Source organism: Pteropus alecto, unplaced genomic scaffold, assembly GCF_000325575.1.
Source record: "Pteropus alecto unplaced genomic scaffold, ASM32557v1 scaffold3, whole genome shotgun sequence".
In the NCBI taxonomy this organism is placed as follows: Eukaryota; Metazoa; Chordata; class Mammalia; order Chiroptera; family Pteropodidae; genus Pteropus; species Pteropus alecto.
The window spans coordinates 53,533,462-53,547,879 of NW_006442484.1; the positions used below are offsets into that span (position 1 = coordinate 53,533,462).

The 14,418-nt window shown below is 32.3% G+C and overlaps 1 protein-coding gene across 1 annotated transcript in view; it reads left to right on the forward strand.

Moving 5' to 3' along the window:
- Positions 1-14,418, forward strand: part of ITGAV (integrin subunit alpha V) — an 83,088-nt gene that overhangs the window by 63,599 nt on the left and 5,071 nt on the right. The window contains exons 19-28 of the mRNA XM_025039311.1: positions 812-949; positions 4,557-4,624; positions 5,268-5,415; positions 5,943-6,035; positions 7,391-7,470; positions 7,845-7,925; positions 8,403-8,508; positions 9,092-9,250; positions 10,067-10,180; positions 14,359-14,418. The exon at positions 14,359-14,418 is cut by the window's right edge and continues 126 nt beyond it. Coding sequence (XP_024895079.1) covers positions 812-949; positions 4,557-4,624; positions 5,268-5,415; positions 5,943-6,035; positions 7,391-7,470; positions 7,845-7,925; positions 8,403-8,508; positions 9,092-9,250; positions 10,067-10,180; positions 14,359-14,418 — 1,047 coding nt within the window. The remainder of the gene's footprint in view (positions 1-811; positions 950-4,556; positions 4,625-5,267; positions 5,416-5,942; positions 6,036-7,390; positions 7,471-7,844; positions 7,926-8,402; positions 8,509-9,091; positions 9,251-10,066; positions 10,181-14,358) is intronic.

The following is a 14,418-nucleotide window of genomic DNA, read 5'->3' on the forward strand; positions in this document are numbered from 1 at the left end:
ACATTATCTTTTCTTTTTACTTATTATATGAAAAATGGAAGATAATATGGTATTATAGAGCTGAGAAACTTAATTGCTACTATACAGAAGAGTAATCATTACAGCTTTTTTTTTTTTTTTTTTTTGGTAATAGCCAAAACAAACAAAAAGCTCAAAACAGCCCAAGTAACCCTTGATAGGAGAATGGATGACCAGATTGTGGATTTATTATATGATGAAATATTACTCAACAGTAAAAATTAACCTCTGCTACATGCAAAAGTATGGATGAATCTTAACAAGAGTGTTGAATAGAAAGCAAATTACAGAAGAATACATATAATCTCATTTTTAAATGAATAAACAAGAAAAGCAAACTGAATAATACATTGTTTAGGGACATATACACTATAATAAAACTTTTGAAAGCAAGCAAGGGAATGGAGAACTTAAAATTCAGAATAGTGGATACCTCAGAGAAGGAACGCAGAAGGATGAGAAGAGAAAAGAGCACGTGGGTAGCTTAAGCAAAATCAGTAATTATCAGTAAGGTTCTAGTTATAATAGTACGTGTGCACTTGAGCGCTCATATTAACATGCCTCGTGTGAATCAAGTATTACATTATAAAACAAATCTATCAAGAGTTGTCACTGAATAACAATAATCTTAAAGGATATTCTATTCTTTATATAGGTGTAGTTTTAAGAGAGTTTTAGTAGAATTGGATCAGAAGATAGATACAGCTGGCTTTGTATTATGCACTTATCGATTTCTTCATATAGTTTGATGTCATAGGCTGATGTGATTAATTTGAAGCTTTTCTATTTCTAGGATGAATCTGAATTTAGAGACAAACTCACTCCGATTACTATTTTTATGGAGTATCGGTTGGATTATAGAACAGCTGCAGATGCAACAGGCTTGCAACCCATTCTTAACCAATTCACTCCAGCTAACGTTAGTCGACAGGTACTGTTCTTTCTCAATTTATTATTCTGATCTTTTATACTCTGATCTTTTTTAAGGTCTTGCAATTTATATTTTAAAATATCATAAGGGATTGCTTTTATAATGTTGTGTTTTTAGTCAAAGAAGTTATAGGGGAAGGAATCTGGATTTTTGGGTCAGAGTTATTTAAAGCCCCTCAGAATTTAATGATATGGAGAGAAAGATGGGGTCATGTTTCATATATATAAAACAGTTAAATAATTCAAGGCAAACAACAAAACACCAATTTATTTACATAATGATTTAGTATTTTGCTACATAAGTTTTATATCTGTTATCTTTGATTTACATTTCAATTGTAAAAATAATATATACACATATATATGCATATCTGTAACAACTCATTTTTCATAAAACCAAATAAAACAACATAAAATTTCATGGACTGTATTATAATATTTTTAGAAATTTCTATGTAAAACCCATGTATTCAAATATTATGTTTGTATTTCCTATTCCACTTTTTTATTACATATTCACATTTTTAGATTAATATTTCTTCTCTTATAGAATGCTTTACCCTAATTTAGGTTATTTGTTCTTTGTCTAACTTGTAAGATTTCATAAACACTTTTTTGTAATTTGAGAAGACTATACGTGGTAACGATATAAGGCAAATTAAAATATATTTTAAAGTCTTTTGTAATTTTTATATTTTAACAATTTATTTTGTTTTATTTTTCACATGAATAATCATATATGCCACTTTCTAGTACCCATTAATATAAAACTTGTAAACATAGTTCTGTGTTAGTTCATATTCTTTATATTTTTTTATTTTTAGTAGACTCATAATAATGTTGATTAATAATTTAATAATGAACATCTGAGCCTCTTAGAATCTGTCATTCAATTTTATACTTTTTAAAAAAGTTAATTGTTACTTGTCCTTTAATATTATATGTTTTAATATTATAATTATTTTCTCTTTATGGTTTAAAAATTTTGGGGACACTATAATTAGTATTAACATTACTTTTGATTAACTTACTGAGATCAGCAATCCCATTAATATGAATATAATTTTAAAGCCAGCTAATCAAGTAGACTAACTTTTGAAACCTTTTGAGGGAAATATTAACTTTAATAATATATAGTTTCCTTTTTTCCCTTCTCCTGCTCTTGTTCTTCACTGTTTGAATTTTTTTTTCCTTTGTGTCTTACATTTGTTTCAACAATAACATTATTTACATGTAGGCATCTTTCCTTCTGCAGTCTAAGCTTTGTTATTTACTCTCATTTCTGTGTTAATTACCTACCCACTATTCTTATTTCTTTTTAAAATGGGTCCTTCATTTCACTGATCATATTACAAACTTGTTTATTGCACCCTCTGTAGAGTCCTGCTATCCCACAGAAATATAACATGAGCTGCATTTGTAATTTAAAATTTTCTGGTCAGCAACTTTATTTTAAAAAGGTAGAAAACAGGTGAAATTAATTTTAATAATACATCTGTATTAGTTTGCTAAGTGCCACAGAATGGTTGGCTTAAACAATAGAAACTTCTTTTCTCATAGTTCTGGAGGCTTGAAGTTAGAGATCAAGATGCCAGCAGCGTTGGTTTTTTCTAAGCCTCTCTCCTTGGCTTGAAAATGGCCATCCATCTTCTTGTATCTTCACATGGTCTCCCCTTTATTTGTGTCTGTGTCCCAATCTCCTTATAAGGCAGCAGTCATATTGTGTTAGGGCCTACCCTGATGATATCATTTTGACTTAATTACCTCTTTAAAGACCGTATCTGCACATAAAGTCACATTATGGACTTCATATGAACTTTGAGAGGAACACAAAGCAGTTCAAAATATCATTTCAATATGTAATTGATTTAAAAGCTCTCTGAAATATTTTACATTCTATTTTTTGTCTTCAAAATCGCAAATGTATTATACACTTACAGCACATCTCAAATCAAATGCTAAAATTTAAAAATTAATTCCTCAGTCACACAGCACATTTCAAGTGCTCAGAAACCACATGTGGCTCACGGTGGCTACTGTATTGGACAGGGCAGCTTTAGAGTTTCCCTTTCTGCACCTTTATTCTTTGGAGTTAGAGATTTAGTGCTTTCTACAGAAAAAGTAACTTTTTTTCACCCACCCTCCATGTATTTATTTAAATATATATTAAGTTCTTACTCTGTGCAAGATGTTAAGTACATGACTGTAGAGATTTACTCTGTGAATGGAAGACATTGCTCTGTGCTTTTTCATTTTTGAAACTCTCTTTCCTAATAGCGAATTTTAATACGAATGCCAGCTAAGTCCTTTTTCTTCAGTGTAGTGTGGTAGTTAGGCAAATCTGCCTTTACCACAGGTTTTTAAGATTTCATACATATTTCTCATCCCAAACTTCAGATACACATCATTCTAACTTGGACTCTATTACACACAATGTCGCTAGTAAATTTGTTATCTGCAAAATCCACTCTTTTATTCCTGAACTACTTTAGTAGTGATTATATTTGGTATGACTTATGGAATCACCACAAAGTTCTTCTGTTGGTCCTGGCCTTTCCCGCTGACCCCACCCCTTCTTGAAGTACATAGCAACTGCCTACCACCTAGGTTATTGAATTACTTTACATATATTGTTGGGTTTCATCTCAATTAAATTTACAGTTAAGATGTCTATTGTATAATTTTATTCTGGGTAGCTGCATATCCCTTGTGACTTGGAAGCATACAGTCATCATTATTTTTTTTTTAAGGAACCCTTTCATTATTTTCCCTCTTTAAGTCTTTTTTTTCTCTTTTTGTCTGCTTTTGGGTCTAAAGCCCTTTGAATGTTAACAATAAATAAACCAAAAATGGCTTTATCTTCTTTTTCTTTTCTCTTTATTTAGTTTTTATATTCTTTCTTTCAAATCTTCCCCAACCTCTTCTGCTTTCTACCACTATTTTCTCTCTTTTGGGTTCATACTGCTCCAGCTGGCACACTCTCATGGCCAGATCTAGAGGGAGAAATTCAGGTTTTTGCTTACTTCCACTATCTTGGATAGACTAACTTTAATGCATCTAGTTCTTTTTCCTTCATCCTTTTTCATGTGGCCATGCATATGCTGGATTCATTTTGTCCAGTTTCTGTTCACTTTGAATTGCCTATCTTAATTGTTGCTATATATCCACAGTTCCTTATTCTTTTACACTCTGTAGCCATATTTCCATGATGTTGGCAAAGGGATCATCTGTAACAAGAAATTCCAGAAGGAAGTTTATTTTTCCCAGGATCACACAACTTAGCTAGCAGCAGCTGATCCCTCATTCTTGACTATTACTTTTCTTCTACATCACACTTCATTCCAAAATCATAACAGCTTAATTTGAGATATAGTGTCCTATGAATCTTTTTCTACTTTTTCATTCTTGACTGTTCACTGACCTGTTTAAAAGTAAGTACCATGATCTCTTCCATTCAGGTATGCAAATAAGTTGATGATGAAGCTATATAAATATATGCATGTGTACATATTGTATATTCACATACTTCACATATATATTAATATACACTGTATGTGTGACCCATATTGGTATTTTTTTCATGCAGAAAAAATGGTTTTTTTTCCTAGGCTCATATTCTGCTTGACTGTGGCGATGATAATGTCTGTAAACCCAAACTGGAAGTTTCTGTAGATAGGTAAGTTTTGCTCCAAATAATAAATAGTGTAATAAGAAATTTAAATGGAAGAGCATATTTTTCTATTAAAAGTAATAGTATATTTTAATGAGAATTAGTTATAGGCATGATTTTTTATAATAATAAAACTATCAATATTGAGCTTAAAAAAATATACATTATGTTTGCATTAGTTGTCTGGGTTGACCGATCTAGTCCCATTCAGCTTTGAGTAGTGCCACATTATGTCCTCTTAAAGATACATTTCATTGTTGATATACTCCTGACTAAAGGAATCTGATTACCATTTAGATGATATATAAATTACAAAGAATATTGCGAGAATCATGACAAATGATTAATTCAGCTTTTTGGAAAAAATCAGAGAATGAGTAAGTACATACTGACAGTTATAAAATTACTTCAGTAATAGATATGAACAGTAGTGATATATTAGTGGCATCAGTGTTGTCTTTTACTTAGAGAAGCACTGGATTTGCACCCACTATTCTATTTCCGGTTTTCAATTGAGCTGTAAAGCAGTCTTAAATATCATGAAACACCGTTGAAAATGTCATCTGTATATTTATCTCTTGTTTTTTTGAACAGCCGTGCTCTCCCCATGCAGTCCTTTTTCATTGTCTAGATTTGTATTAACTTACAGAGATCAGAAGAAGATCTATATTGGGGACGACAATCCTCTGACATTGATCGTTAAGGCTCAGAACCAAGGAGAAGGTGCCTATGAAGCTGAGCTCATCGTTTCCATCCCACCACAGGCTGATTTCATTGGGGTTGTCCGCAACAGTGAAGTAAGCAAACTGCCTCTTTAAATATTGAAATGCACTCATAGGTCTCATTAACATTTATGAACTACTCCCCTATTTAGTATAGTGCAAGCTTAGCCATTCTACCTAAGGCTAAACTACTGGGCAATAGAGTGCCTATCTTACATAATTCCTTTCAAGCCTAATACTTTGTGTAATGCATCGATATAACATTTTTGGAATTGCTAGCTAAGTGCCTGAAACAAGGTCAGCTAGATAAAGTGGCTAAGCCTGTCTATCACATAATTTATCAGAGGTAATATGGTTATGTATCTAAGTCCTCAGGGGATCTTTCAGAAATATTTTTACATTTATATATGGCATTGTACGTAATTCTGGCTTTTCCCTTACTCCTCATTTGCTCAAATAGATATATTTGCTTTGTAAAACAAGAAAATTAAATATCTAACTATATGATATTGTCTAAGAACTTTAAAGCCTTATGGCTTCTGCTTTTTTTATGGTCATTAATTTATTTTTCTTTCAATTCTTTTTCTTTGTCTATCAAAAAGGCCTTAGCAAGACTTTCTTGTGCATTTAAGACAGAAAACCAAACCCGCCAGGTGGTATGCGACCTTGGAAACCCAATGAAAGCTGGAACTCAAGTAAGACATTTTAATTAAATGAATTTTTTTTTTCTAAAGAAAGTAGCACAGTTTTTTTGTGTGCGTGTGTTTTTTTTTATAGTAATTCTTTTAAATAAGTACTTCAAATTAGTGTCTTTAAATTGGTTTTGATTTAGATTGTAATGATTAACAGAGTTTTATTTAGTTTTGACTAAAATACTAAAATAATGGTTGTGCTATTATACTGTATTCAATAAGCTGGTCTTTATACTACCTTCAATTTAGCGAATGGATGAGAACATGGTTTAATCTTTGCTATTTTAAACTAATGCTTTAATGAGCTCTTCTTGACAAATATCAAGACTCTCAATCTTAGGTGAGATAGAATTATCTCATTAACTTGAAAGCTACATGGTTGTTCCAGACAGTATCAAAGGCAACTTGGTTGAATCAGGCTCCCCTTCAGCTCCCCTTCAGGTAGTAGAGAAGGTAGCCTAGGAACTTGAGAAGAAGCACTTGATGGGTCTCTTCCGAAATCCTCTGAAAAGTAAAACATATATATTTTGTAAAATTCCTAGTATCAAGGAAAACTGGCAGTGTATTTTATGTTACTTTTTCAATAGATAGAGATATTGGTAATTTGAAGATCTCTGATAATATGGGGCTAAATATTCCATATTTATTCTTAAACATCTCTCCTATTAGATGGTGTTAAAGGGCATAAACTTACAACTAGTAGTAAGTCCTGGAGATCTAATGCATAGCATAGTGAGTATAGACAATAATATTGTATTATAATCATCAAACCTACTAAGAGACTAAGTCTTAATTATTTAAACCACAAAAAAGAAATGATAATTATGTGGTATGATGGAGATGCTAACTATCGCTACAATGGCAGTGATTACAATTTATAAATGTATCAAATCAACATGTTCTGTACCTTAAATTTACACAATGTTATATATCAAATGTATTTCAAATAAAAATTAAATATTTTATATCTCTTTAAGTATATTTTCTGTTAAAATTCATTATTTTTAAACATGCAATCTCTTAGGTAAGAGGGCTTGACCAAAGTACCTTGAATTGCATTTTTTCACATATATTTAATACAGTGTTTCATTAATAAATGAAAATACTCTTTATTTTTTCATATTTCATATTCTCATTCTCTCTAGCTTTCCTACTCACAGCTCATTCACTATAGATCATTACACATTATTTAAAATGGCCAACTTCATGCTTTGTAAAGTGGGAGGCAATTTGGTGAAGTCCCACAGAAATGACTTTTTAATGTGTCATTCTTTTTATTTGGACATTGGATTTGAAATTTCACTAATTAGACATTGTTTTAACTAATGTTCAATTACCATCTTTTCTTCCTCCTTCAGCTCTTAGCTGGTCTCCGTTTCAGTGTACACCAGCAATCAGAGATGGATACTTCTGTGAAATTTGATTTACAAATCCAAAGGTATAAGAACTTTTTCAGTTTATAGTAAATATTGAGGAAATTTTTTTTTCTATAAATTTATTATATATTTTAAATATTATAGAATAGACAACTAAGATTTAAGTATTTGATTGTGCCATTTTTTAAATTAATATTTATATCATACAAATAATTTTATTCTGTTTCGAATTTGTAAAACAAAACAAAGTTAAGAAATAAAACTTGATCATCTTCTTGGAGTTAAATGCTACTGAAAATAATTATTTTGATTTATATGTTTTTCATTGCTTTGTTGCTTTTAATTTGTTCATTTTTAGTGTCACTACATTTGCCTTTGTATGATTTTATGATGATTATGCACAATTCAGTCCTAAATATATTTTTTTCTTTTTCAGCTCCAATCTTTTTGACAAAGTAAGCCCAGTTGTATCTTACAGAGTTGACCTTGCTGTTTTAACTGCTGTTGAGATAAGAGGGTCAGTATGATTACCAAGTTGAGTATCTTATTCTCATGACTTAAAGTAGTTACTTTTTAAAAGCTTCTTTTGTATAGTAGGCACTCCACGTTTAGTGGCAGTTTTATTGGAGCTATAGCTTCTGTAGAAAGATCTTAGCTGTGTGTTTCAGAGCTCCAAATTTTATTTGGTAATCCTCTAGATACAAACCAGATATGGCAGCAGCAGGCACAAAATAAGTGTCTTGAACTTCTATGCAAATTGACATCAATTCACCTGTTAGATTAGATTCAATAAAGAGTAGTTTAAGTGTGTGTGTGTGTGTGCGTGCGTGTATACACACACATGCATATATAGGTTTTTTTGTCTTTTAAATACATAGTACTTTCTAAAAATTCTTAGTTCTGATTTTATTCATTTAGGTACAGGTTACTTTTGAAAATGAACTGACCGTTTCATTTTGATATTCATGGTAGGTTTTCTTTGGTCATTGTTTAGAGTCTCAAGTCCTGATCATATCTTTCTTCCGATTCCAAATTGGGAGCACAAGGAGAACCCTGAGACTGAAGAAGACGTTGGGCCAGTTATTCAACACATCTATGAGGTTCGCAGTTATTGGATTTAACTAATACCTGGTAGAGAACCAACAAAGAGAGGAACAGATAGACTACTTTTTTTTAAAAAAGTCTATTTTTTATGTAAACTCTGCATAGTTTAAGTATGTATCAGAGATGTCTTTGAATGTTTTCCCTATTATTCCTAGGTTCATTTTTATTATACCAGTAGCTTTGGTTGGTTAAAGAAAGCAGTTTTAAAACCAATTAGTTCTACCTTAATAAAAGCAATAGGTCATTGATTGTTTTTGCAGTTCTGATTAAAAATTATAAATGCCTGTAGCAGATCATCAAAATTTTGTGTCTGTAGGAAAATTTTCTATGCCATCTTTCATCAATAACTTTTTTATATTTTCCTCTTGTTTATATTTTCATCTTGACACATACTGCCTATACTTGAGGCAAATATTGAGTTTGATCTTTTTTGCATAATAACAGTCATATTGTAATATTAGAGTAACTATGGAAACTCTGCTGTTTCAAATCCTATTGCTAATGATTCCTAAAGTTGACGTAGAATGATTGTAGAATAGATTTTTTCCCAAGGTATTTATATTTTCTTTTCCTCATTAGCTGAGAAACAATGGTCCAAGTTCATTCAGCAAGGCAATGTTAAATCTTCAGTGGCCTTATAAATATAACAATAACACTTTGTTGTACATCCTCCAATATGATATCGACGGACCAATGAACTGCACTTCAGATATGGAGATCAACCCTTTGAGAATTAAGGTAATGTGCTTCATAGGAGCTCTTCCTTATGATGATATTTTATTGCCGTTTTTCTAAACTGACAAAAGAAATGCAAGAAATAAAACAACTATTTTAATCCACAAACCCATCTTGTAAAAATATTTGCGTTTATAACCACTATACTGAGGATTCAATTGTTTATTTGTATAACGAGTAAGGATTAATTCTATGAAGTCCTAGCGAACCGTGTATTTATGTAGTGTTCAGTGAGCCTCAGGAGATGTTCCTGAGTGACCCAAATTGACTTTGGTTCCACCGCATTGTGACTTATCCACATATACTATTGTGTCGAAGGTATTTTGTTGTTGAAATTTTTGTCTTCAGAATAAGATACATTTACTGTTGGCTCTCTTCAGTGACCTAGAAAAATGTCATTTTATGGAATTCTATATACTTTGGGATATAGTCATCTCTGTCCTAGCACATATATTTGGATAAGATGCTGTTGCACAATTTAGAATAAGGAAAGTTAAAAAACAAAACAAAAAACATATACTTAAGATTGACATTTCTCACAGATGTATACCGTGGAATTTCAGGCTCTTTCAGTGTGTTTTATCAGTTTCCCCTTTAGGCTATGCAAGGGGAGAAAAATCATGGCTAGGCAGAGGTAACTTTTTTCTACATATTCTGGACTCTTATATTTTCTGTGCTTTTAACCATATATATTAAGTAGTAAATTTTCTGTCATACCAAATTTTCAGTCATTTTGTTTTAATCATGTTTAACAGTTTATGCCCAAATGTAAAATGTTTTCCATTATTATTTATCACCAATCTATTAATATAATCCTAGGTCTCAAATTCACAAGCAACTGAAAAGAATGACACAGGTTTTGGGCAAGGTGACCGGAACCATCTCATCACTAAGCGGGATCTCACCCAGAGTGAAGGCGATATTCACACTTTGGTAAGTGCCATTTCGACAACAAGCACTTTAAACATTTAAAAATATGTGATTATAGAACTTATGCCAAAGAACATTTCAAAAATAACAACAGCTGTACTTGAAAGAACTACATATATTTTTATACCATTCAGTCTTCTTACTTTTCTCGTTCCTAGTCAAATTAATGGCATATTTTCTTCAAATGATTTATCTTTGTAGATTGTTAATAAAAATATTTTATGTTCCAACTTTTTGGTCTGACTGTACTCCATTAACTGACCTCTTTCTTGGCTTCGCCCTAATCTTTGAGGCTTTAGTGCAGTACTGCAGAAAAAGCCCAGAAGGCCTCAATAAAAATATAAGAATAATTAGCATTATGATTAACTCTTATTGAGTCGGCCTATATAATGACAGTAATGTTATAAAGGCGCTTATCAGTTAACGTTTTGAAATTTAACAGTTTTGCAAACCAACTGGCAGAGAACCTGGTGTAGTGTTTATTATGTTCATTGGTACACCTCCGGTTACTTTCGCATCATCAAATTCCATGTCCTCCTTAGTTCTCATCAATTTAATTGCTCAGTGACTTTTGGCACAATAAATCACTTTCTCCTTTATGAAACACTCCTCATTCACTTCTAGGGCACTACTCTCTTCTGGTTCTGCACCTACCACAACTAGCTACTTCTTAATCTCCATTTCCAGACTTTGAAATTATAGAGAGTATTCCAGGGCTCAGGGCTCAAGGCTCGGATTTCTGGTCTGCTCCACCTACGTTCAGTAGATCTGTGCTGTTCAATATTGCAGATACCAGCCACATTTCTAGTGTCTGATAGCCACATGCGTGTGACAACATCGATAGACCTAGAGGGTATTATGCTAAGTGAAATAAGTCAGACAGTGAAAGGCAAATACCACATGGTTTCATTTACATGTGGAATCTAAAGAATAAAATAAACGAACAAAATAGAAAAAGACTCATACAGAGAACAAAGTGATGGTTGCCAGATGGGTGGGGGTTTGGGGGCTGAGTAAAAAAGATGAAGGGATTAAGAAGTACAAACTGGTAGTTACAAAATAGTCATAGGGATGTAAAGTACAGCATAGGGAATATAGTCAGTAATACGTTAATAACTGTGTGGTGCCAGGCAGTACTAGACTTATTAGGGGGATCACTCTGTAAATTATATAAATGTCTAACCACTATGTTGTACACCTGAAACTAATATGAAATAATATTGAATGTCAACTGTAATTTTAAGAAATTTTTAATTAAAAATAAAAATATAAAAATAGATTTTAAAAATAAAATTTTTGTATAATTAAGTTTGTTTTAAAAAAAGCCACATGTGGATAGATATGTGAAAAGATGCTCAAGGTCACTAATCACTAGAGAAATGCAAATTAAAACCGCAATGTGATATCACCTCACACCCGTCAGAATGGCTGTCATCAGTAAATCAAAGAACAACAAGTGTTGTCGAGGATGCAGAGAAAAGGGAACCCTCATACATTGTTGGTGGGATTGCAAATTGGTACAGCCACTATGGAAAACAGTCTAGAGGTTTCTCAAAAAATTAAAAATGGATATACCTTTTGACCCAGCAATTGTACTTCTGGGTATTTATCCAAAGAAAACCAAAACAATAATTTGTAAAATGACAGCCCAATTTACAATAGCCAAGATACGGAAACTACCTAAATGCCCATCAACAGATGATTGGATAAAGAAGTTTTGGTTCATATATACATTGGACTATTACTCAGCCATTAAAAAAATGAAATTCTACTATTTGCAATGACATGGATAGACCTAGAGGTGATTATGCTGAGTGAAATAAGTCAGATAGAGAAAGATAAATACCATATGATTTCACTTATATGTGGAATCTAAGGAACAAAAAGAACAAACTAATCGAAAACAGAGTCGCAAAAATAGTGGAATATTTGATGATGGACAGAGGAGAGGGGAGTTGGGGGTCTGGGAGAATGGGGTGAAGGGTTAAAAAGTACAAATTAGTACAACTAATTTGATAGAAGGTCACAGGGATAGGGAGCATGGCATAGGGAATGCAGTTAGCATTAATGTTCTGACTAGGTGGAAAACCAGAGGAGAGAAGGAGCAATTAGGGAGATCTTTTTATAAACTATATAAATTTCTAACCAATGTACTGTATACTTGAAACTAATTAAAAAAAAAAAAAAGCCACATGCAGCTAGTGGCTACTACTTTGGGAAGTGCAAATATCTCCATGCCAGTGATTCCATCACTGGAGAAAGTTCTGTCAGGCAGTGCTGCACTAGATGATCTTACTCACTCTTGTGGCTGTAAATACCACCTCTATGCAGATGGCTTTGATTTATATTTCCAACCTGATTCTCTGCATTGAGCTCCAGACTTCATTTTTCAACTTTCTACTGCAACTCTTCTTAAGAATTTAATAGGAATCTTAAACTTAATTCTAAGAGCATACCCTTGAGTTTTCCCAACTCTGCTCTTTCTGCAGTGTTCCCACATTTTAGTAAATACCAACTTCATTCTCTGTCTAAAACCCAGGCATCATGCTTGACCCATTTTCTGGTTTTCTAAGTTTTTTACTTTTAGTTCTTATATTTACATCTCTGGTCTATATTAAATTTTTTTTTTTTTTTTAATGTAGTGTGAAGTAGAGGCCCAGATTCCTTCTTTTGCATGTGGCTTTCCAGTTGTTCCAGCATCGTGTTTTGAAAGACTATTTTTCCCCTTTAAGTGGTCTTGGCAGCCTTGTTGAAAATGAATTGACCATAAATGTATGGGTTTATTTCTGGACTTTCAGTTCTATTCCACTGATCTATACATGTACCCTTCTTGTGCCAGTACCAAACTGTTTGAATTTTGTAGCTCTGCAGCAAGTTTGGAAATTAGAAGTATGCGTCCTCCAACATTTTCTTTTTTTTTCAAAATGTTTTGGCTATTTGGGGTGCTTTTAAAATTTACATTCTTATAACATTCCATATAAATTTTAGGATCGATTGTCCATTTCTGTGAAAAAGGTAGTTGGAATTTTGGTAGAGGTTTATTGGATTTGTTTATGAATTTAGGAGTATTCTCATCTTAATATTGTCTTTCAGTTCTTGATATCTTAGGTCTCTTAATTTCTTTCAAAAATACTTTGTAATTTTCAGTGTAAGAGACTTGTACTTCCTTGGTTAAATTAATTCTATGTATTTTATTCTTTTCGATGCAATTTTAAATAGATTTCTTAATTTTGAATTTAAATTATTTTATTTTCAGATTTTTTTATTGCTAGTGTGTAGAAATAGAACTCATATTTGTATATTAATCTTGTATTCTGCACCTTTTCTGTACTTATTAGCTCTCATATTTTTTTTTGTGAATCCTTTAGTTTTGGGGGGGGGTTGTATATACAAGATCCCGTCATCTGTGAATAGAGATAGCTTTTACTTAAATTTCTTTTTTAACCACTTGCTAGGACCTTTTGAATAATGTTGAAAAGAAGTGCTGTGAGTGGGTGGCTTTATCTTATTCCTCATCTTGGAGGAAAGCATCCATTCTTTTACCATTAAATATGATGTTAGCTCTGGACTTTTCATAGATGCCGTTTATCATATCAAGAAAGGTGGTTTCTATTCCTGCTCATCAACTGGAGACACCATTTACTAGATGGCATTGTTATGAAGTATATGCATGTGAAATGCCTAATGCAGTTTGACCAGCCCATAGAAGATCTGAATATTTGTTACCTTTGGCTGCCTGCCTTCAAGTTGTTGGTAAAAACACTGAATGTGGCAAAGTACATCCATATGTCACTTGATTTTTACAGTGACGTGGAATAACTGTTTAAGATTTACTCTGTTTCTTTTTCTTTTCCTCAGGGGTATTGAAATTGGATTTTCATGTCTTACTAAAATCACCATGCTCTGGGTTTGCCCAGAATGTTGGGTCTAGCCATTGATTCTCAGAAGAATGTTAAGTTTTAGTCATAAAAATAAATCTTTAAATATTATTGGTATTTTTCTATAAACAAATTACATTAAAACCATCTTTTATAACAAAAAGCATTTGTAGACTCTAATATTAGTTTGTCCATTTTAAACATCTCTAGCTTTCACATGAAACAAGTAAAATGTCTGACTTTCAAATATCGAAGAGATGATGGAATGACCTTTTCTTGTAAGTAAGCATCTTGTTTTGGCAGGGGTGTGGAATTGCTGAATGCTTGAAGATTGTCTGCCAGGTCGGGCGACTAGACCGAGGA